We start from the raw sequence: 25,602 nt of genomic DNA on the forward strand, positions 1-25,602 counted from the left end.
TTACAAAGATTGCTGCTTTCCTAGTCAGTGATTGAGGTGAGGGTGGAATTTGGACAAAAAATTATCAGCATAAGTTCCACCCACTGGAAACTCTGGCGTTTTCAGTCACATCTCATGGCTTTCATCAGTGACTGGAGTTTTCTCAGTTGTCATGGAGATCAGGAAAAAGCCAATGAGTGGACTTTCAATATTTTTTTACTTTGGTAGACCACTATTTTCATGTTCAAGAATCTACTTTCAAGGTATAAAAAGCTTTCAAAGGATGTATTTTGTATAACACATTTCAGACTGAAAGCCTTAAATTATACATCAGTCTTGTGAGTTTGTGAAATATATTAAAAGGAAATGTGAAACAGGATATGCGATAAATAACACCTAATTCTAAAGTTTGATTAATGGTACTTTTAATACACCTGACAAAGAGCCAATCTGGGCTTGTACATTGTAATTTTTCTAATGTAATAAGACACAGTGTTGTGAGTCATTGGGAAGCAAAAATCACAATTACAGTTTTAGACTCAGCACCTGTGTATGTGTGTGTGTGTGTGTGTATGTGTGTGTGTGCTTTGCACACTAATTATGAAGTATAAGCTTGAGCTGAAACAATTACTCAACTAATCAATTAATTGATGGACAGAAAATTAATTTGCCAGCAATTATGATAACCGTTTACATAACTTTTAAAGCAAAAATTTCAACATATTCACTAGTTTCAGCTTTTCAAAAGTGAAGATTTGCTGTATTTTGTCTTTTATGACAGGAAAATTCAATTTTTTGGGTTTTGGACTGTTTTCAGACAAAATGAGTAATTTGATGATGTCAGCTTGGGCTCTGGGAAATTTGCTGGGCATTTTCCAAAATTTTCTGGCATTTTATAAAGCAAACAATTATGCAGTTAATCAAGAAAATGATCTATAATGGAAATAATTGTGAATTACAGCCCTACAGGATAAGCAGAGATATGAAGGATTCAATGATTCAGAGGTTAATTTGTCATATACACAAATAACATTTATTAGTGCTCCCAAGGTTGTGTTAAAGGACTAGTGTGAAAAATATTGTTTAGAAAACAGATATATAAAGGACAGGAAGGACAGACAACATGAGTTTGGAGTCGAAATAGGTTAAAGGACAGACTAAAGACAGAAGGACAGAAGGAGAGAAGAAGAGGTGGCATTTGGTAAGGGTCAAACCCGGACTGAATAGCGATCAAAGTAAAGAAGCCCCTGTCCTGCGAGCTGAGCGCTCTCTGTCAGTCTAAGCTTCTGGCCAGAGATGGAGCTGGTTGCCAAGGAGACACACCACCTTCAAGCAGGACGATGGCTCTCACAAATCAACCCATTCATTCCTGTGACGTGAGCAGCACCGATAACAGTGACGTGGGTGTACAATGAGCTTGTGCGCATGGGACTGTGTAGCTCCTGGTGAGAGGAGCTTCGTCTTAAGCCCCGCCTTGTGCTTTTCTTTCCTCAGCAACGCTCTTGATCTGGCTCCACAGGTTATCTCAAACATTTACACTCTGGCTATAGAGTCCACTGCTTAGCATGTTAGTGCCAACTGTCCTGGCAGTATGATTCCCCCTCCCTTAGTGACAACGAAATCACAGGAACCATCTTCCTCCTCCCATTGGCTGGTAAGCACCATGGTGATGCCCTGTGATTGGGCATGCCCAGCATGTACTCCCGGCCAATCAGGTTCACTGTATCCAAGAGACTGAAGCATGTAAGGCTATTTAAATCCAACCAGAGACTCACAAGATTGTTCAGATGTATATTTCAGTGTAAAAAATAAAAAAAGCCAGGGTGAAAAGGTTTACGAGTGGACAAATGTGCAAATCCAGACAGACCTGATTGGTGTTTAAAGTGGTCGGCCCATCTAGACAGGTTAAAGAGAACCAGAGCAGAGCGTGAGTTGAATGAATGAACTTCTGCATCATGTACTCCTCCTGAACTCTGAGTTTATCCATGAATATCGATGAAATTCTACTACTTTGCTGCACTGACGCTTGAGCTGCAGTACATGAAGCTTGGAGTGAACAGGGATGGCTTGGTTAAATCCAGTGGACAGAGGAAGTAAAAGCTGGAGGTCTTCAGTTCTCCTGTACAACTACAGTGTGTGTCAGGGGGGCAGCCAGCGATTGGTCTTTCATGTGGAGCAGGAACGTTGCATCAAAGACCAACTTGCAGTGGACCACAACTACACTGTGAAACTCGCTGACGAACACAGCGTAAGTCTGCGGCCATTTTGTGTCCATTCATTTTTTGAAACGTCATACTTTGTGTAACTACAAAATGGCAGACAAATCTGAATACCAAGCTGACATCAAAACAATTCTTTTCAAGAACCAAAATGGATCAATTTTTCTGAAAGTGAATATTCAACTTTGCCTTAATGTAGTTGATCATTTTGTGTATACTGCTAATATGAGATTATTTTTAGGGATTAAGTTTTCTCTATCTTTTGTTGAATTACATTTTGAGCCAGTATTTGGCTTGGATAAATAATTTTTTTAATGTTCAATAAAGCTGATATTAAGTTTACAAAATTAATCGTTTTTATTTGGGTTATTCTGTACTCTTTTTCCACACATGTTGTTCTGTGTCATAGATATATGTCAATATGTCAAGAGAATAAGATATCTGGTTTAGAAGATTATGGAGAATGACCTGATGTGTCTTTAACATGAATTAGAGGAGAGGGGAAAGTAAACTACAACTACGACTGCTGCCCCCAACGAAAGTATAGCCATGAACATAACAGGACTACACTGACTGCAGGTATCTGAATGGTATTTGGAAAGTAGTAGGGAAAAAAAGAGTACTCAGAATTTAACAAATCTTCAAGTGTGAAGTGGAGGGTCATTAAAGCAATTGCAGATACACAATAAATCTCACTGTTTCTCTGTGGAGTCATTTGTAATCTCTATGCTTCAGTGTGTGAAAGATTTTTTTAGAGTGCAACACTGATGACTTTTACTACAATGCAATGATGAGCAATTATTTTTAAATTAGCTAAATTTTATCTTTTTTATTGGAGCTGTTTGTTTCTTCCTTCAGTGTGATACTGATTTGTTACTTTTGTTAATCAGCGTTATCCAATTATGGCTACAGTGTTTATTGCAAATCTGCCATAGTCTGTAGAACATCGCTGTAGTGACTTCTGTTACTTGATACTTTTAAAGTGTATGACAGCATATTGCTGCCAAAATGACAAAAATAAAGAAAAATTGTCTCAATTTCTTCAGATCCTTTTCTCTCAAACAAGTTATGTCAAAGATCATGTTATGTTTTCTCTATTACCAACATGATGTAGTAAGAAACTTTCTCGGTATTGTGAGATTTCATATGGTCTACTAGTGTAGAATTAATTGAAGAGTAATTTCATTAGGATGTTCAAAGTATGTCTTCTGAGGAGCTTGGAAGTGCAAGCTTTTTACATCAAGGATCACAATGGAAAATAGGTCAATTATATTGGGTCATTCTTTACATTTGTGTTGTTTTGTGTGATTTAATGCCATCCTTCTCTTAATGTCAAATAAACAATGCTAAACTGAAAATACTTATACCAGCGTACTTCAATCCAGGACCAGGACTTGTACCCAAGCAGCTTCACGTGTCCTGGTCCTGGATTGATCAGTGACAAAAATAAAAATACGTTATCCTTTATATACAGTGCATGCATGCATAAGAACGACTAGTAATACATCCCACACCAACATAATAGCTGGAAATGAACGCAGGGTCCTTTGTTGACGGTTTGCATCCTGGCATTACCTCCACAACTGATGCACGCGCGTCACCGTCTCGCGCGAGACTGCTGCTGCTCGTGCACATGTCCTCCTCAAGCTAGTTTGCCGCGAGCTCGAAAAACTTCCCAATTCTCAACAATTTTCAGCGGGGTCACATTGTTTCCGTGTCGGCTGTGGAAGACACGGAGTGCAACATCTGGAGTGACAGTTGTCCAAAACTATTCCCCACAGAGGAATTTTCATCGGCGTTAACGGTAAGTTTTTCTAGTTTACTTCACGAGCCGTTTAGCTAGTGGATGGGCTTTCATTCATACCTGCCTTTCAAAAAACACTTTCTCTTTCTCAGCTCCCCTCCGTCTGGTCGTGTAAAAGTTGGCCACGGACCAGGGGTTTTCAACTGCTTTTACAGCAAGTTAATAATAGATACTTTAGCTCGCCTTCTATAAGGTTATTTTGTTTCGTGGGTTTGTTGTCCAAAGTGCCACCGCGGCATTTGGTCGCCATGGAGACGGAGCATGAACGCGCATAGGGACTTGTCATTATCCATCCACATTTTAAATCGTAAAATCCACGAAATTTAATAATTAAATACGTAGAAGCCCTACTGCTGGGCGTATTATTTAAATAAACAAACCAAAACCATTATTATTTAGACTTTATTGCCTTTTTAACCACAGTAAATCCAATCATCAGCCAAACTGATGGGCGGTTTTTGCACTTAAATCCAAAGTGGCAAACCATTATTAGGCTGCTCTTTTCCAGTCTTAGAAAAACTGTATTTGGACTGACACACTGTTGGTCTCATTTTAGTGTCCATCGGGTAGCTGTGACCAATAAATGAAAAAAGAAATACTATCTAGCCATCAGTGGTGGATAACTGAGTACATTTACTCGTGTACTACCTGACGTTAAGTGAAGTACTTAAGTACAATTTTAAAGCACTTACTTTACTCGACTACTTTTTTAAACTTCATTTTATGTTACTTTATACTTCTACCTCACTACATTTCAGAGAGAAATATTGTACTCTCTACTTTACTACAACCATCTGACAATTAGGGCTGCAGCAAATGATTCATCTTTTTTTTCTTTTTTTTTTTTTGCAATCAGTTAATATGATTTGCCAATGAAAATGTCCCAAATATTGAAAAATGCCTGTTATAAGTTCAAATAGCATAATTTCACATATTAAGGTTGCTTGTTTCGTACAACCAGCAGTTCAAAGCCCAAATAGATTCCAATTATGATCATATATGACAAGTAAAACATCTAATCATCTGCATTTCAAAAGTAGGAACCAGTGAATATTTGGCATCATTGCTTGAAAAATAACAAATGATGCATTTTGCTGAATAATCATCTAATCAATTAATTAGCAAATTGTTGTAGCTCCACTCTCATTTATAGTAACTAGTTATTTTGAAGATTAGGGTTTTACAAAATAAACTTGATGATGATTGTAATATAAAATACGATACACTGTTATACGTTAAACTAGCCAATATTATAGAAAATAGTTCAAATAAACCCCACCCTTATTAGCTACGACATTAAAAGGCTGTTCACACTTTCAACTAAAACAATTAGTCAATCTATTTGTTTATTTACATAAGGTTAATCAGCATATGTTATGATAATTCATTAATCAATTTAGCTGTAGGGGTTTTCTCTGTTTTCTTATTGTTTTGTTTTTGTTTTTGTAAAAAAATCACTTGTTCAAGCTTTTTAAATGGGAATATTTGCTGCTTTTCTCAGTTTTATATCACTGTCACTAAATACAGCAGATCCTTGGGCTTTGGACTGCTGGTCCAACAAAACAAGGGATTTGAATATGTTGGCTTGCACTTTAGGAAACTGAGAGGAACACTGTCCACTATGTTATGATATTTTATAGACTAAAAGAGGAATCAGGTATCAAGAAAAGAACTGTCAGATTCCTGATCATGACAATAATCTTTAGCTGTAGCTCTAAATCTCTTCATCATTCTGCTTGTCAATGGGTACTTTTACTTTTGATATTTCAGGTACATTTGTTGATAATATTTCCATATTTTTTTTATATAAGATTGAATGCAGGACTTTAACTTGTAATGGAGTAAATTTACATTGTGGTCTTGCTACTTTTAAACTAAAGGATCTGTATGCTTGATGTTTTTCATAGCAACCTCAGAAGCATTTCCCACCTACTGTTCATTTTCTGTTATGGCGTTAACCAAATTTTTCGGTTCCCATCAGCGATACACCAAAGTAACCACTCACACAATGAAGTCAAACCACTGAAGTCATTTGCAGTCCGTCTTGGCATATGTCAAATAAGCCTAAATGGCCTCTATGGAGAGGAAACATGATATTTGCAGCCCCTTCATTTCACGGCGCAACGCTTTGAGGAAAACAAGTGCAGAAATTGTCAGTGAAGCCAGACAATCTCTGAGAGTTCAATCCACCCAGCGACCTTTTACTCCCAGAGATGGACACAGGCAACTTTTTGGAAAGAGCTCTGTTCGTGCAGATCATGACAACAGACCTCCATCAACATTTAGGTTAGTCACAAACTCAACTTATATCCCTTTTCAGTTTGTCAGGTTCTGAGATCAACTGTGGGTCACATGTAACATGTAAAAGTAATCATCCATTTTTCATGTTACAGTCTTCATGCTCAAAATTTTGATGCTCCTGATTCAAGGCCAGGTTCAGGGACTCGCCTCTCTCCATTGGACCACGTAAGTTCCCTCACAAATAAGTGCACGCTATGTGTCATAGTCTAAGCAGAAATTTATAACCAAATTAAGGTGTTATTTGTAGTACACTGGGATATGTTTGTACATCTAATATTCTGAGTATTACCATGAAAACTGAACTCAAATGCACCGAAAAAAGCAGTAAATGGGATAAGGTGTGTATCTGGTTTTAGTAAATGGGATGATAATGTTAATATATGACATAAAGATAAGAATAAATGAGTAACAATAGTAATAGGATGATCTTTGTGGATGTTAGTATTTTCATTGGTGGATCAAAGCTCTAGCTCATTGTTCACACCATCATGCCACTGATATGCTTGTGCTGTACCAGAAGCCAAAGTTTCCAGTCCCCTGTGATGCTGAGGAAGCACTGAAAGCCTTTCCCCAACCCCCCGCTGACCCACTGGAAATGAAGAGGGAGCTGGCAGGGGCACGGGCACGCCTCCTCAGGGCTGGATCTCTCACCACATTGCCTCCTGTAGAGGGACACACAGATGGTAAGGCTGGAAATATTGAAAAAATTATTGATGCAAGTCTGGGTCAGTGGAGAAAATATGGTAGATAAAAGAAAAAGTGTATAGTTACTGACTGTATGACACATTGTAAAGTATTTGGTATCAGGTAATCATCCATTTTGTGCTTACATTGAAATGCTGATAACAGAAGGCGCATTTGTTAAACAGGTAAAACGTGAAAAAAACGCACACCATTTATTTCAGTCGTTGCATCCTTCTAAATCTTCTGTGCAGACGCTAGTGCTAAAGCAGTTTTCTCAAAAGGAAATGAATAGAGCCATTCACATGCCGACATTATACCTGATTTACATTCTCTGTGGTTGGGCTGGGTGAAAAACGTAATTTACTGCTGCTATTTTGAGTGGAAAATGACTACTCTCTCTCTCTCAAACCTTTTCCTGTGAAACTTCTTTGCTATTTACAGCAATAAAACAGATAACGGAATTTGACTGAACTCTTTTACCTGAACACAAATGTTGTATGTTTGCATTGTGTGATTGTGTATGAATGGACACTTGTACTTGTGGTCAGTGAAGGAAGTAGAAATGTTACTGCAGCATACAGCAGCAGCCTGTATATAACTTCTTACCACATTCTTTCTGTGTTTAGTGACAGAGAGATTAAACCCGGGCCCAGGACAAAAGCAGCCGTCAGCTAAACGACTCCCCGTTACAGACCACACTAAGGTCCACAGTGGTTCTCTCAAACTTGGCCCACACAGAACACCGTGTGAAAGGTACGCTTTCTGTCCTTCTGTTTGACTTGTAAGATCTGTCCTTCCCTCTCATCTGCCCTCCCGCCCTCTCCCTCTCCTTCCTTTTGACTGAAGGGACAGTCCGACAATGAGTTGAAGATTTATTGGTACCCAAAGGGTGCAGTGGTAGCCATTACTAGATGGAGTTTGTGCCTCCCGTTTTTGCCTTTCATTATTTCCTCCTCCACTTCCTTCTTGCTTTCTTGCCTCTCTCTTTTTGCATGGCCCCTGTAAGTTAAATTCGTAGAGTTTCTAATGTCGCTTTGTTTTCCGGTTTTGATCCATAACTTATCCAGGCTGCAAAGAGAAAATTATAACAGAATACCTTAGTAAGGCTGATATCATTATAATTGTAAGTCTTTTGTTTTACGCTTAAATGCCCAACCCCTGATCAAAAGCGATGACAGCTGAATATATGAGGTCAGTTAGACCAGCAATGGTGTCACTAACTAATAGACAGAACAAATTCTTCAACTTGGGACACTTGACCCCATGTTAAACCTTCACACACTTTACTGTACACTACATCTTAGTTACAGTTAATTCCAGCTTCTTGGCGAGCTTTATTCCCAATGAGTCTGCCTCTATCTGTCATTACTATCACGTGTCAGCTTTCACACCTTCACAGTGCAGAGAGGCTAAAAGCTATGCTTTTTTCTGCCGACCTCATCAGCTGTGTGTCAGCACGAGGGGCATAACTCTGGGCGTGAGGTCGGGGGCTGTCGTTACAATCCACCCGCCGATCGATTGGGTGGGGCAGATGGGGCTATAGAGGGGGGACAGACCATAAAACATTTTTACAGGAAATCTGGGCTATCGCCCGCAGCACATCCTCCTCCCTCTCAGGCCAAGTTAACACGCAATGTTTGTATAACTTGTTGCTGACAAAGAAAGGTCCCAGAGATCACACTGTGGTCAATTTATGATTAAAGAGGATAAGTTTAAAGACTTCCCCTTTTTGATTAGTGTTAGGTCAGGGGTTTTTAAGCACTGCACTTATGTTTTCGTGCAATGAACAATATAAACGGCATTATGCAGAGACAAACAGTGAGTGAGTGAAAATCACAGAGATAGTCAAACCAGGAGTACACTAACTGCAAGTGGAAGTAGACGCACCATGACAAATTAATATGATGAGTTGGATGAGATATAAAGATAGGGGAGATTAGACATCCACTAGGTTCTTTTTCTCCAATAAGCCAGAGCTTTATAGCTCCAAATGGCTCTCTATTAGATTTGGGTACCCATCTGGGCAAGGCTGGCAGCAGCGTGTGTTGTGACTGCAGTGCACTGGCCAGGCCTAAGACAGGGATGAGGTCATGTCTCAGAGAATGCAGTATCACACAAAGGGGCCTTATTATCAGGCTCTTAATCCTATCATACAGAGCCAAAGCCCCCTCTTTGACATTCACTGCAACATGCCTCAGCCAGCACTCCCTGCTGTAAATGCCCCGTGTGCCAGCTTATACCAATCACTAAATCTCCTTCAAAGTGAAAGTGCACTCTATACTAACAGCCACACTGTATACTAATGCTAGTGTCATCAAGCAATACCTTCTGATGATGCGCCAGTGGAATGAAAAGAACTTTTTTTTTTTACAGTAGCTGTGGTCAATTTCTGTCTCATACCTGTCACCAAGACCAGGAAATAAAGCTCACTTGAGTGTAAAAGCTCAAAGAAATATTCCATCTTAAGACTCAGCCCTTTGTGCTAATGTCACTCTAGAAGCTTCAGACAGTCCCGATAATATAATAATGATTACACTTTTCCATATTTTTTGAGGTTGATTCACACTTCTTTGTGAGATTTGTGAAGTAAATCTTGCAGTTACAGAGGTGATTAGGATGATTCAACATGCTGCTTGTGTTCATCTCTATTTATTTATAATTAGTTTCTCTACTGATCACATAGTAGTTAATCACAAGGCACACTACCTGTCACGTTTCATAAAATTTATTGTAGCATTGAGCCATTCTCTTTGTGTGTGAGTTAAACAGTGCAGACTTCACAGTGCCATGCAGAGATTAAGATTCAACAATGGCATGACACAGGGCGTGTTTTTGTGAGCACTTTACAGTAGTAAGACAGCTCACACTGACAAACCGTGAACAGCTTCAACCAGACTGCCTACAAAGCTAAGATCTTAGTTCCTGTCTGTTGGGGATTGCAGCTGGAGATGCACAATGGCACACATGCAAGCACAGACACAAAGATTCACATGTACAAGGAAACGCACAAGCAGTCACGCACCAACAGGCACACAAATAAATATACAGGCAGGTGTATTTTCATGTGGGCACATATGTGCGTACATAGACACGCACATCACAGATAACAGCACCTGCACACTAGTCTCAACCTCTGCTGCAACAGGGACACCTAGTGGCACTTGATGAACATACAACTATAGGCCTTTTGCCAGAATATCAAGTCAGCAACTTTTCATGTGAATTTATTCTTTGATACAACAATTCATCCTTTAAATATTTTTGTGTGCCTCTTAGTTTAGGATTTTACTATTATTTTAAACTCCCAAAGTCAATGAAATTTAACAAAACTAGTCAGTAGTCACATCTTGTGTCCAAAATCTGATGTAATCACACTCTTTGTGTTTTGTGTTTCTTTGTACCAACAGTAGAATAATGCAGCCTGGTGTTGACTCAGGAGTTAGACTCACAGACTGCACAAAAGGACAGAGAACAGGTTTGTCCAGATCTACTAAATGAACCTCACTGCAGTTTTTACAAAGCTATGCATATTTAACAGAAATGGTACATTTTATATAGCTTGTAGAAATATAAATGTAGTTGCAACTTTACTCAATATAATATTACCACTCATCTGCTCAGTGATTTTACTTCAAATATAACTCATTTTCTAAGATACCTAAAGCCAAATCAATGTAAGCATGCCTAATATAATACCACAGTATATAGTCCTGGGCCAAGAAATGTTGTTTCACCAATCACACAGACGCATCTGTCTCTGTAACTGCACAAAATTCTGTCAAACTTTGATTGGTGTGTTGTTGCTAAGGGCCTAATTTCCACCACGAGAGACAGTCAGCCAATAGCTAAGAGAACTGTTGGTTTGGGCAACCACAGTTTCCTGCATCACCCCAAGCAAGGGGGTATGCAAATGTTCAGCAAAAAACAGTAAATGGTCTGTGAGAGATTGCACACATATGCGTGCACTAACACATGTGTTTTCATCACACATGCACACAGTAACATGCCCAAATGCAGACTATTTCACATAAGCAAAGAAAAAAGTCAGAGGAAGTTTAGCTGTGGATGGCAACCTTTCACTGTGGCATCAAACTTCCTGCTGTATTTTAAGACAGTGAACTTATGAACCATGCTTTCCACTCATGTTCACCGCCTGCATTTGGAGGTTTTAATTGGCTAAATGGAACTCTCTCCGCACATTTCAGTGCTGGGAAATGAAGACAACACAGAAGAGGATGCAGAGTCATTGATTTGGAATAATACGATTGGTCCTCTTCTCCAACAACTGGAGACTGTGACTGCAGGTAGTGTGGCCGGTTTAATAAGGAACCTCAATAACAAAGTGCAAACACATGACATGCATCAGTCTTGACCAAATTCATTCATTTGACCCAAAAAAATATAGTTTCTGTCACCCACTCCACTCACAATATTACTTACTTTTTGTACTTTTTCCTCTTGGCTTCTGGCTTTTTTTATTTTTATTTATTTATTTATTTATTTTATTAGAGTTAAGCATCTCTTATTAGTGTCTCATTTCTGTGTTTCCTTATTAGATTTAATTTTCGACCAGCTGGCTGAGAAATAGATTTTTTTTACCACAGGCAGATAGTCATACATAAAGTCTCACAAAATGAAAAAGCACTGTCATTTCAACCACCGGAGAGAGGCAAACAAAACACACAGTGTTATGTTTGGCACCCATGCAGAATTGTCTTAGCCCGAAACTGTAGTCTAGCACCCATGAAGTGAAATCTATGGCTGTAAATATTTTAACACTCTACAAATTTAATGGAAAATTCATTTGAAAGATAAATATTAAATATTTATTGTACCAAGTGCCTTCTGGCTCATGCATAAAACACCTTTAAGATTCAGGGGGGAAATTGCAGTGAAGTGTTGAATGTGAGACTGCGGCCAAGCTTTTTTAGAAATGGCCAAACCCTGTTATTTATGCAGGGAAAACATTTATTTTACCTCAAAAACAAGGAAAAGACTCCACCCTCTCTCTTCCTCTGCGTCAAGATTGTAGCTGCCTGTTGCAGAATTGTTTCCCTGGATTTGACCATTGAAATTCAAAGCTGCTTCTTAGAAAAGGAAGGGGAAAGTTATTTTACTGCTGACCAATGTATTATTGATGTTGACAATTAAAGCTCAAGTTCCTCATGCAGATAATAGATATGCACCATGCAGTAGAGCCCAAATGTACAGTATTACACCACAACATAGACAAACTATCACTCACATGTTTGTTTATATGGATGCACACTTGCCAACACACAAAAGCGAGTGTTTTCATTTTTGGATGTTTGCTTTCTCTGTGAATGTTTGACAGGTTGCCCTTAACTTGAACTAATTTTTTTTCCCCCTGCTTTCCTGCAATGCCAGGCAGCTCTGAGGGCTCGGTGGACCGTCTGTGTGATTTGTGTGACCATCTCCATGGCACCTTGGCAGAAGCGGACATGCTCGGCCGGCGCTGTAAGAGGAGGTCAGGGATTCTTCGAACACTGTTCCGCCTCATCGACCTCAACTCTGCCCAGCTCAACCTGCACATCGCCAAGCTCTGCCTTGCTGTGAGTCGTCTGTGTGTGTGTGTCAGCACGTCTGCCACTAAGTCTCTATCACAAGGGCATCCAGGGCACTTAAATGCTTTATACAAAAGTTATGTGAAGGGTTTTGCATTTTATTTATTTATTTATTTTATTAGAGTTAAGCATCTCTTATTAGTGTCTCATTTCTGTGTTTCCTTATTAGATTTAATTTTCGACCAGCTGGCTGAGAAATAGATTTTTTTTACCACAGGCAGATAGTCATACATAAAGTCTCACAAAATGAAAAAGCACTGTCATTTCAACCACCGGAGAGAGGCAAACAAAACACACAGTGTTATGTTTGGCACCCATGCAGAATTGTCTTAGCCCGAAACTGTAGTCTAGCACCCATGAAGTGAAATCTATGGCTGTAAATATTTTAACACTCTACAAATTTAATGGAAAATTCATTTGAAAGATAAATATTAAATATTTATTGTACCAAGTGCCTTCTGGCTCATGCATAAAACACCTTTAAGATTCAGGGGGGAAATTGCAGTGAAGTGTTGAATGTGAGACTGCGGCCAAGCTTTTTTAGAAATGGCCAAACCCTGTTATTTATGCAGGGAAAACATTTATTTTACCTCAAAAACAAGGAAAAGACTCCACCCTCTCTCTTCCTCTGCGTCAAGATTGTAGCTGCCTGTTGCAGAATTGTTTCCCTGGATTTGACCATTGAAATTCAAAGCTGCTTCTTAGAAAAGGAAGGGGAAAGTTATTTTACTGCTGACCAATGTATTATTGATGTTGACAATTAAAGCTCAAGTTCCTCATGCAGATAATAGATATGCACCATGCAGTAGAGCCCAAATGTACAGTATTACACCACAACATAGACAAACTATCACTCACATGTTTGTTTATATGGATGCACACTTGCCAACACACAAAAGCGAGTGTTTTCATTTTTGGATGTTTGCTTTCTCTGTGAATGTTTGACAGGTTGCCCTTAACTTGAACTAATTTTTTTCCCCTGCTTTCCTGCAATGCCAGGCAGCTCTGAGGGCTCGGTGGACCGTCTGTGTGATTTGTGTGACCATCTCCATGGCACCTTGGCAGAAGCGGACATGCTCGGCCGGCGCTGTAAGAGGAGGTCAGGGATTCTTCGAACACTGTTCCGCCTCATCGACCTCAACTCTGCCCAGCTCAACCTGCACATCGCCAAGCTCTGCCTTGCTGTGAGTCGTCTGTGTGTGTGTGTCAGCACGTCTGCCACTAAGTCTCTATCACAAGGGCATCCAGGGCACTTAAATGCTTTATACAAAAGTTATGTGAAGGGTTTTGCATTTTATTTATTTATGTTTATTTTTGTTTTTTTCTCCAGCTGTGTGTCAGTGGAAACAACCTGCTCAACATCTGTAAGCTCATCTTCCAGATCAGCCGCAGTGAAAGCAATGACATCCTCTTCCAGAACAACTCTATTATAGGTTAGGATGATCTGATTCAGAGGGTTGATGTTCTTTACCAAATCCTCTGTTTTCAAATATAATTCCTTAGGGGTTCATTTTTATCTATCTGGTTCTATTTGGTGCTGCCATTTTTGTGATCCCCTGAACTCTATCATTACAAATGGCCAATATTCCTTCAGGTGTACACTATATGGGTGGTAACAATGGATGTTGTTTTTTTTATCTATGTCTAGACTCATTGCTGGGTGTACTGAGCAATGAGGATGTGTCTACATCTGGAGAAGCGCTCTTGTACTGCGTTGGCACTCTGAAATTTCTCTCAGGAAATGGTGCAATCCTCAGACTCCTGCTGGACAAGAACTGTATTGGTGTGGCTCAGAAACTCATCCAGAGGCTTAACGCAGTGGAAAAGACCCACTTCACTATAGCAGGGCACATCCTTGTACAGGTGTGACAGACTTGCGATTCATTTGATATTTGGTGGACAGCAACTAAAAAATTTATTTTAAGTCAATAAAAAGGATCAAAATGTTAAAGTTCTTCTTTATATGTTTGTTGGCTGATGCAGTTTTTCCACTATTAGACAAAAATGTTTTTGTTTATGTCTGGTATATAAGCTGCTACAGGAGCATAATGTTGCTGGTTTTGACATTTCAGTCCAATGCACACCCTGCTTCACTCTTCTGAAAATGATTAGTTAACCACACAAGTTGGCCCAAGCAAACATCTTGAGCCAGCGCTTAATTTAATATCTAACACAACTCCTTAAACGGTTAGAAGAGGGAAATAAGCAGACCTTGACTTTCCAGAACTTTCAGTGCTGCCGTGTGTTGGAAGTTTCTGTTTCCCTCTTGTGATAGAATGATTTATGCACATACTGAATAGTTTCCGGTCGCTCTGCTGCATGGCATCCTGTACAGGCCAGCAGCCAGCTTTAATGAGCATATGACTGACATTGTGTGCTAACCACAACACAACACTGATGTGCAATATTGGACTAAATGCAGACCTTCAAGATACAAAGTGTACAGACTTGTACTTGCCAACCCACACTCTCACCCCTCTCCCTCCCTTTTTATCTCCCTCTGTCTGACCTCTGACTCCTGTAGCTGACAGCGACCCTGAGGAACCTTGCCGATCACCCTGATTCCCGTCCACTCTTTGTATCCTTCTCTGTACAGTCAGAGCTTTGTCTGGTGCTGTGTCATCACCGCAGAGACCAGGACATCTGCACCAACATTTCCAGAATATACAGGTATCACACATGCACTTCCATATGGTTATAATGATTTCCCTCAGTGTCTCACCCCAGTTGTGGTTTGGAGTCAAAATTGTCTTTGGTGTCGTGGATACTTTCTCCCTTACTTCTTCTTTCTTCTCCCCTCAGCAGACTAATGTAAACCATCACAAACTGTAACAAGCTGAATCAAAACAGGCCATTATTCACTTCTCACCCAATGCTCTCTGTTTTTTCTTCTTTCTCCAGTAATCACTGTCCCTCCACAGTAAATCAGCCCTTTTTAAATTTATTTTCATGATGTTTTTGTATGAAGTTAGGTCTCACAAAACAAGAGTTTTTTTCATACAGTTTTTTTAGCTTTTCAACTATACAGTACTGAATGTACAAATGACTTCAAATGCAAAAACATACATATACTGCCACATTTGTAGTGTAAAGATTTGTGCGGGTCACTGGTCTATCAAAAAAACTGACACATTTATGGAAAAAAATGTCAAAGATCGTCTATGTTTGACAATTACAGAAACAACATGTAATGCACCAGATGCAAATTGGATCGAGCAAAAGGAAAAGTAGAGCTGACAACTTGAACCTGCTCACCCAAATCATACTTACCAGCTTCTCAGAGAGGCTGACACTAGATAAAATACGCAGCTCTTTAGGACTGCGAGGTGTTTTAAGTTACAGTGCCAACAGTCAACAAAATGCATTTCCAAGGGTAGACAGATCTAACATAGGTTAAAACTGTGGTTTATACTACTGTACTCTTACAAAAATGCATTCTGTATATAAAATAACTTAAGACTTTCCTGTCAAAATATCACATATAATATCGAGGAGGTGGAAGTAAACACAAAGCTTGAAGGATTTTGTCTTTTTGCTGAACCAGATAGATACCTGACTTGAGCTCAGCTGCATCCACCCTCATCACACAACTTATTCCACTGATGAAGGATACTCACTCAGGACACTTCGGAATTAATGCTGTGGAATACATGCTTGCTGTAATCCTGACCTTTTATTGAGATACATGGGACAATTGTTCAGTGTAAAACCTGGCACAGGGCTTTGGCACCAAAGTTAGTCCAATTCTCAGTGACCCTTCGCCAGCAGCAGGCCACTTACTACAGGCTCAATATCATCTGATCTCAGTGCCTGCACCACTCAAAGTGCAGTGACGCAAATTACGCCCAGAGTCCTCATCTTCACATTCTCTAGCAAAAGTACATTATCCGTGTCTGAAGTGCAAAATAGAATATCTAGTACTTTAGTGTGTAACAAAATCTGTTTTTCTGATGCAGAGTACAAGAAAAAACTATGTGACTAGGTTTTAGTGCTGATAAAATAAATACTGTCTGGATATTTTTGGCCGAGATAATGAAAACTTTAGATTGTAGCCCAGGCCTACTTATCCATTAACAGTGTTGATTTAATATCTCCATATTTAGTCAGCATAGTGGAGCGGTCAGTGAGTGTAATGGTCAGTGCTATTTGTTGTCCTCTCTGTCCCTCAGTAAACTCTCTTCTTACTCGGAGTGCCGCCTCGCCCTGGCCCAGATTCCCGACTGCTACCGACTATTTTTAGAACTGCTGAGCAAACATCACCAAAAACAGGTGAGCCCACGAGCCTTGTCTGCGTTTGTGTGTTTGTGCTTGAGTGTGTGTGTATTATAGAGAGAAGTGAAGACAAGCTTCTCCAGTGGTCACGATGTAACTCCACATCGCATGTTTACCTTCAGAGCTAGTTGTTTCTGTACGCTGAGTCCAAGATCATATACGGGACATCGTGTCTATCTGCATGTAGCGTTCGTGTTTTTGTCTCTGCTCTGTTATTTGTGTGTGTTTGTGTATGTGTGTGTGTGTGTGTGTATGTATGTGTTAGTGTGTTTTGAAATTTAATCATCCCAGGAGGGGCTGAGTAAGTCAAGGAAAGGGGAGGAGGGAGGAGAAAAAAAGGAGGGAGGAGAAAAAGAAAAAATTAAGGAGATGTAAGTAGAATAGAGGTGGTGCAGAGGTGGAGGGGAGGAGAGATAGATGGGGGGGGGTCTTAATCCCACAAGAGATAAACAAATACGCACACCTTTAAATACACACACACACACACACACACACACACACACACACACACACACACACACACACACACACACACGACAGTAAGACGTGATGAGCAGTGAGTCCTGGGACGGCCCGTCCTATCCTCAAACCAATGTCATTGAGCGTGGTCCTGGCTAACCTGCTCTTCGCGTCATTTACTTAGTAGAGTCAGGATACAATGTGTGACACACAGGGTGTTATTTGTCACCTTTTTGCTCTCTAAGTGTGTGATAACTCATCAAAAAGATGGGGTGTAGTTACGTTCAAAGACGTTTACACCACTCCAAACCTTCAGCCACTGACAATAGTGCTACTTGACCGGGCAGGCTCACTGTGCTGCAGGTGAAGTTATTGCTGATCTTTAAATCTTTAACTTTAATTTGATGAACAGAAAAATAATCGGCAGTTATTTCGATTATTTACTCATTGCCTCAATTAAAATGCCAAACATTTCCTGATTCCAGCTTCATATGTGCGGGCTTACTCTGTGTTATATAATTGTAAATTGAACATCTTTGGATTTTGGACCGTTAATCCAACAAAACAAGACATTTGAAGATGTCGGTTTTGGACTCCAGGAAATTATACATGGCAAGTTTCACTACTTTCTGACATTTTAATTATTAATAAAGACAATAACTGGCAGATTAATCAGTAATGAAAATGAATCGTTAGTTGCAGCCCTAAAATACTGATAAATATGAACCCAGGAACTAGTACAAAAAAAAGCTCATATTATATGTCATACATTATCTACATACTATATCTTGCAATGACTTAATTAAAATGCTGTAAGAGGAAATATTGATCAATTGAACACTGTTTTATGCCATGAAGTAAGCTAAGCTAAGCTTTGGCTAAGACATCTAAACAAATTTGTGATAGGTTTGCTTTCATTTAGAAGCTTGAAAAATATATGACAAATATTTGATGCAAATCGACCACTGATCTCCCACAGGACCTTGTCGTGCGCCTCCTTTTCACCCTCGGGAACCTCACAGCCAAAAGTGACGAGGCTCGGCGGCAGCTCTTCCAATGCGAGGGCTGCATGGACACGCTCCTCCAACTGTACAACAGCTACCAGCGAAGAGACGCGTTACCACACACACCCTCACACACAGGTGCCCCTTCCCCCAGCAAACCTCCGGCTCCTCCCATGAGCGCACAGGAGGAAGACGACGTGCTGGTGAAGCTGGTCAGGGTGCTGGCGAACATGTCCATCCAGCCCGCCGTAGGTCCGGCGGTGGCAACCAACACAACCTGCATTCAGCTTCTAATGGAGACAGTAGGTGAGCAGGAGGAACTCATTAAGTCATTCACTTATTATCTATATGATTTATTAAATGGCAAAAAGTAAAGTCAGTAGCAGATTTATAGCTGTAATACTCTTAGAATTATTCTTTTTGCCCGTATTGTATCTTTGTTGTACAAAGGAGGCAATGTGCGACAATCTGGAGTTCTGATACGTTTAAAAATAGCTGTTTAGAGCATTGTAAGTATAATAAGTATCTGCTAGGTACCCAACCACTTCCCTTGTGCTGGGAACAAGACATGACTTTGGTCGAAAACACACTCCTCATTTGTCTGTTCATTCCATCGCTTGCTTTCCTCTCAGTGCTTTCTGTTCAATACGCAGCACATCCTCTTTGGGTTTACCCGCTTTTTTTTTTCGGGGGGGGGGGGTTGTTTTTTTTTTGAGTCTGACAGAGCGAGGAGCCCTTCACTGCATGAGCAGGATGTTCTGTGACATCTCACAGCCGGCTTGGCTTGTGTGTATGTGAAATTCTCCCATGTGGTTAGATGGTTTCAGGACAGGTTGAGCTGATACGCAGGTGGGTGTGAAACTCTCAATTTCTCTGCTGCGTGCCACCTACACATGCTTCATGGCAGTTGGGAGAGAGAATTAAATAAACAAAACAGAGGTCAAACTAATGTAGAAAAAAAATGCAAATTTTTTAAAGATAGATGGGTGTGTGATTAAAGCCAGTGAGTAAGATTGGAAGTAAATGAAGTAACTGAAGACAGAAACATAAAATGAGCATTTGAGGGGAAGTATGGAGACAGCTGGAGACAAAACAAAATCTAAGTAGACAATGAAGGAGCAGGTTTGGCTGATTGAAGAACTGTTTTGATCAAGTTCATGACAGGCTGCACTGCTTTACATTACAGAGCTTTGAAGGGGGGAGGGGGGCACAACAAAGCGGCCTTTCCAGTCAGACCCAGAAACAAAATTCTGTGTGACACAGGCGCCGGTTGACAGTGCAACCGCAATATCTGCGATTTATGACTGAGCACAAGACATCTGCTGCTATATCAGGAACAGACTCGGTTTGCAAACCGCTCACAGAGTCATGGCTGCTTGGTTTGGGTCACATTGACCTTTGTATGCAGCTCATGATCAAACCGACTATATCAGGCCAAAATTAACCACAGATGCTTTCAATATAATGTCACACTGTTAGTGTGGCAGAGCTGCAATATGCAAAAAGGCTGAAAAGCCAGCGGACTCACTGTATGTCTGCATGTATTTATCTCATTTAAATCATTCTATGATTCTTCTATCAATCTGTAAATGACCAGGTATATCTATTTACGTCTGCATTACACTTGAAAATATGAAACACAACATCTTAATATTGAATGACACCCGCTTAACAGAATACATGATTATTAATCCTCGTTTCAAGGATTAATAATCTACCCTTACTTTATCTTCCCCCCTACATCAGCATATAAGGAAGCAAAGCTTTCAGCTGGATTCATCTGGTTAGTCATTTGTCTTTCATAAGAAAGGGCAGTTCCTTCTGCGCACTGAGTAAACACATGTTCTTTACAAGGCGAAAGAAAACTTCTGATTGTAATCAGAACGAGGGGTCACTTCACATAAATGAATAGTGAGCAGTAACACTGTATTTCAGGAGCATTAAGGCCTGTTCCTGTTGGCCGTGCTGTGTGGATGCTCCCTCTGTTGGCTGCATTTTATACAGGAGGATTTGTAAGGAAAAAGACAAGATCTGTGTAAAAAGGCATGTTAATTAAAGGTTGCTCTCATTGATGATTTTTTTATTTTCTTGTTTTTCTTTTGTGTGTGTGTGGGTGTGGATAACACAGAGTTGAGGTCTGTGCAGGAGAGCGAAGAGCTGCTGGTGAATGTGGCTGCCACCATCAACAACCTGTCCTTCTACCAGGAAGAAAGCTCTGCAATCAGACACAGTCAACTCACCATCGCAAAGTGTAAGACTGAAAGAGTGGCAGAGTTTAATGTAGAACTGACAAATAAAAACAATGAGGGTATGCTACTATCTGTCTAATTTGCTAATCTTACACTATTTTTTCAATCTTCCTGCTTTTCCTAATTATCCTCCCCCTTTTACGCCCCCACGTCTGTCTTTTCTCTGCTCACTCTGCCTTTTTACTTCAGTAATGTTGAAGTTGGTGCTCAGCTCCAGTATGGACGCCATGCTTGAGGCCACCCGTGTATATGGAAACTTGTCACGGTCCAAGGATGTGCGGAACTTTATTATGCAGAACAAAGGTAGATGGTGGACACAAACACAGACAGACACACACACACACACACACACACACACACACACACACACACACACACAAAAAAACCTCAACGTGACTAAACTTATGTCATATTTTTTTGTGCCATATTATGTAACTCTTGCAGGAAAAAGTTGGCAAAGAATGGCCATGTTAGAATCAAAACTTCCCATCTATCCAAAGTCTTTAAGGCACCTCACGTCTAACTACAGAAAGCTGAGCACTTAGTCACAGAACACCAGTACAGTATGCACCTCTACGTATTGTTGTGTCATGTTTGGGCTGGACTTATCTGCAAGGCCAGCTACAGTCAGTATAAACATGCCTGCTGGCTCTGTTGATAGCGGCCCTCTTATCTTTGCCCTGCTTTGTCCTCGTCCGCTCAATCACTCCGTCATCTTTCTCCAACCCCTCTCTCTCCCTCAGTGCACCAGTTTGTGGTGACGCTGCTCGACTCAAAAAGCACTGAGATGTGTTTTTCAGCCTGCGGGGTCCTCACCAACCTGGCTCTGGACCCCCCGAACTGGGTCAGTCTCTCACTAGAGGGGGCTGCTGCCAAGTAAGGACAAATGCACTTAGAGATTAAGAGTTAATTAGTGTGGGCATGTGTTTGTTTGTGTGTGTGTGTGTGTATGTACACACTTATACACAGTACATATTTTTATTGTATTTGACAATTCACAGGCACACTTTCCACTAAATATACTAAAGGTTCTGAAAAAGCAGATCTACTGTGCCTGGAAAAATCCTGTTGAGATTAAAATATTATCGTGTCATCTGACTCTCGTGCCACAAATGTCAAACTATTCCTTTGACAAACAGAATCCCTCTCCTCCTTCTTTGTCTCAAAGCTACTCTTTATGGCTTACAGCAATTCCCCAGATGTAGTTGCCAAAGCTGATCCAATCGATACCAGTGAATGAAAACGACGGAGACCACACACTAAGGTCCAATATTTTTTTTTGTGACTGATGTTTCAAGCACACCTGGTCTTGGTCTTTCTGAGGGCCTTCACAAAGACCAGGACTTGAGTGTGGTCAAAACGTGGGTTGCAGCTTAACCTTTTGTTAACATTTTTAACGTTTTGTGCACTTTAACTTTCACTCCCATAAAGCTCGCTGAAGCCTTTATTTCTTCACATGTACAGGGAGAATTTAATACAAGTTCTTTGCACATTTATATAACAGATTCTATCTGTTTTGTATGTACACTGTGTTGTTAAAATTGTTTTGTGATAATGTTTTGAAAACAGATGACTAACCTGGAATTTACCTCATGAGCAAAACCTTTTTTCTTTTATGGTCTGTGGATTGTTCTGGTGCTGGAAAGTGTTCATAATAAAGCAGAAGAAAGCAGGAAACGTTTTGCTTCTCAAAGCCTTTATTATTACACAGATATGGGGCCAGGCAGTGCTTACAAGTTACACCAAGTAGCCTAAAGTACAGCGTTTGAATGTGCCATCGTCTTCTTTTTCACACATGTCATTACCATGACCAGCACCTAGATTTGATGTGCAACCACCAGACAATATCTGGAGCCAGAAGTCAGTTAGCTTAGCTTAGCACAAAGACTACAAACAGGGGGAAACAGCTAGTCCTGCTCAGTCTGAAGGTTGCAAAATCCACCCTCCGGCACCTCTAAAGCTCACTACCAAGTTATGTCTTGTTTGATTAGTACTAAGAAAGTGTAAACATGATATGTTGTGGTTTTAGAGGAAGTTGTGTGCTAGTCTACAACCTTTTGACAGAGCCAGTGTAACTGTTTCTCACTGTTTACAGTCTTTGTGCTAAGCTAAGCCGGTATCGATCTTCTCATGTACCTCTTGGATAACAATTAGTATATTTCCCAAAACGCCAGACTGTCCCTTTAAGAGCTAACTGAGCTACAGCTTTCTGAATTTTTGACAAGGGTAGCTTCCTAGCATTGGGAAATATGGTCTTCATTTTTGACAAACATGAGCATAACAAGTCCGCTGGCATGAAAAAGATGCTACTAATCATCTCAGCCTTGATGTTATTTGTTCACAGTAGTTATAGAAAAGATATAATTACTGTTTTGTCGATTCAATTTGTACATTTTTAACACATGGGAACTCAAAGAGGAACAGAATCTGTGTAATTATCTGATATCTATAGTGCAAGCTTATCACTTCCAAATATGAGCTTTGCTTGAACAATTAAATACTCATTTCCCGCTTTACACACACACACACACACACACACACACACACACACACACACACACACACACACACACACACACACACACACACACACACACACACACACACACACACACACACACAGTGCTCTTTCAGATGTAGATCCAATGAGGTGGAGCTAATGCCCACAAACCTGCCAGACATGTGAATCCTGCTCCCATGAGTCATATGATGTGTGTCCGTGTGTGTGTGTGTGTGTGTGTGTGTGTGTGAGACCAGGCTGGTGGACTGTCTGAGGGACTTCGGACCAGGTGATTGGCAGCTGGCGGGGCAGGTTTGTCAGGCGTTGTGGAACCTGATCGGCGGTGGTACAGAGAAGCTGCTGGACACAACGGAGAGAGAGTCCCTGCTAGAGACCCTCATCACATACTTAGGTTGGTGTTATTCCCAATCCTTACATAACAAGGGAGGGAGACTGGAGAGAACATGCTCTTACTCACATCAGTGGCCCTCAGGGGGAAGGGAGGAACACACACAGTCACACTGTCACGAACATAGTACCTCAATGGTCACATCTGGGAGCTGCCTGAGCACGAAACCTGTCACTATAAAGTCTTGCAAATGAACGTGAAACCTCACACTGCCCCCCTCTCACTCTCCGTCCACTATTTTTAACGTATTCCTTAGATGAAGACGTGGCTCTGAAGTGGATACAAAATGAAGATATGAAGGATTTTCACAGGGCATGCTGGGAGTTGGAGTTCCTACCTGTAGCTCAAAAACTGATGAAGATGCTCCAGCCTCCAGACCTGACAGTCTGACACACTGGGATATGGAGTTCAGAGTCATGTTGCCATAGAAGTAAATCCTTTATCCTCTATCGAAACTGTAGAGGATGAAGCATTTGCTCCATCTTACAAGTATCAAACACAATGGCTGGGAAGGTTAGTAGTTGCTGGCAGAGATGGTCAGTTTGAATTGTGAATTCCAAACACTTTAAAAACACTTTATCAAAACACCTTTAAACATCTCAGACTGCTGCCGCAGCATAGTTCACTTGTCCCCTGTCCAACCATAGGCTCAAGTATGTTCCCAATGGTTGTCTTTTTTATAAAATTATGGCTAATTACTCCTAATTCAAGCTGGCTATTGATGCTGTTTTTGAAAGATGAACGATGAGGCTACCAGCTTTTTACAGCCAGTGTTTCATACTCAAAGCAAGATATTTTTGGTTGAAAAGCTTTAATGGATAATCAAGGTAATTATGCAAAATATAAGAAGCAGACTGAATCTGCATGAAATGGGATAAAAATACATGTGCTTGTGAAATTTACTAGATTCTTTCTCAATTCTTGTCTATAGACAAATACTTGCACTTCCATCCGTATATAATTTTTATTTATTTTCTTAACATTCAGTCACTCCCTGTCTTATCAATACCAGCAGCCTTTTGTTTTTAATTTTGTTAACATTTTTAACCTTTTATGCACTTTAACTTTCACTCCCATAAAGCTCGCTGAAGCCTTTATTTCTTCACATGTACAGGGAGAATTGAATACAAGTTCTTTGCACATTTATATAACAGATTCTATCTGTTTTGTATGTACACTGTGTTGTTAAAATTGTTTTGTGATAATGTTTTGAAAACAGATGACTAACCTGGAATTTACCTCATGAGCAAAACTTTTTTTTCTTTTATGGTCTGTGGATTGTTCTGGTGCTGGAAAGTGTTCATAATAAAGCAGAAGAAAGCAGGAAACGTTTTGCTTCTCAAAGCCTTTATTATTACACAGATATGGGGCCAGGCAGTGCTTACAAGTTACACCAAGTAGCCTAAAGTACAGCGTTTCAAAATCACATCGTTATTACATTGAAACAAATCAGAAACGGCACTTAATGCAAAAACCCCCGGTGTCAGTTCCCCCAGATCTCACACAACAGTGACCTTAAAAAAAAAAAAAAACCACAAGACAAGCCGATTTTTCAAAAAACCTCTAAACAACTCATTAGCCAGAGCTAACCACAAACATTGTTCTCTACACAGAATTTCTCAGGTTGATATGAAAGACAGTTGTCTGGCTGATATCAAGGTTGCTCGAAAAATGCTTCCTATGCCATATGTCATCTGGGAAAGCAACCAAAAATGTGAAGGCAGTTTGGTCAGTGGGGATAACAGTGAGTTTCTGCTGGTGATTGTGTTTTGACAGACAGGCCTCTGTGGCCTCGATGGGAAACACCCTGAAGTTCAGACAAGATTTGCCAGCCTCACAAGAAAAAGTCGAGCATTTTTCCCAGTGAGGTGTGACATGGAGGCCAACAGGAAAGAGAGGTTAGGTGTCCAACAAGGATTTCTCCCTTATCTTGATCCAAATGTTGGTCAGGAACAAAGAGAAACTTTGGCCACGACCAAACTTTGACCTCCCAAGCTTATTCAGTAAAATGAAATTCACGTGGAAGTCCCTGGACTGCACCAATGATGGACTATTCCCCTGACTTCAGCTTGCTGTTAATGAAGTCAGCTCTGTTATCAAAGTGAAACAAAAGGTTTGAGAACAACACTCTGTCTTT

General features: G+C 40.3%; 1 protein-coding gene across 1 annotated transcript; it reads left to right on the top strand.

Moving 5' to 3' along the window:
* Positions 1-3,849: 3,849 nt before the first annotated feature.
* Positions 3,850-24,876, top strand: armc2 (armadillo repeat containing 2). Its single transcript, XM_040124904.1, has 17 exons — positions 3,850-4,002; positions 5,984-6,288; positions 6,396-6,468; positions 6,821-6,986; positions 7,614-7,740; positions 10,395-10,462; positions 12,376-12,560; positions 13,903-14,005; positions 14,221-14,435; positions 15,097-15,242; positions 16,742-16,841; positions 18,283-18,613; positions 20,436-20,558; positions 20,746-20,859; positions 21,300-21,432; positions 23,314-23,468; positions 23,722-24,876. The coding sequence occupies exons 2-17, from the start codon at positions 6,071-6,073 to the stop codon at positions 23,853-23,855; spliced, it is 2,391 nt and encodes a 796-aa protein (XP_039980838.1). The 5' UTR covers positions 3,850-4,002; positions 5,984-6,070; the 3' UTR covers positions 23,856-24,876.
* The last annotated feature ends 726 nt before the right edge of the window (positions 24,877-25,602 follow it).

The sequence above is a fragment of the Xiphias gladius genome, chromosome 4 (assembly GCF_016859285.1).
Source record: "Xiphias gladius isolate SHS-SW01 ecotype Sanya breed wild chromosome 4, ASM1685928v1, whole genome shotgun sequence".
Taxonomy (NCBI): domain Eukaryota; kingdom Metazoa; phylum Chordata; class Actinopteri; order Istiophoriformes; family Xiphiidae; genus Xiphias; species Xiphias gladius.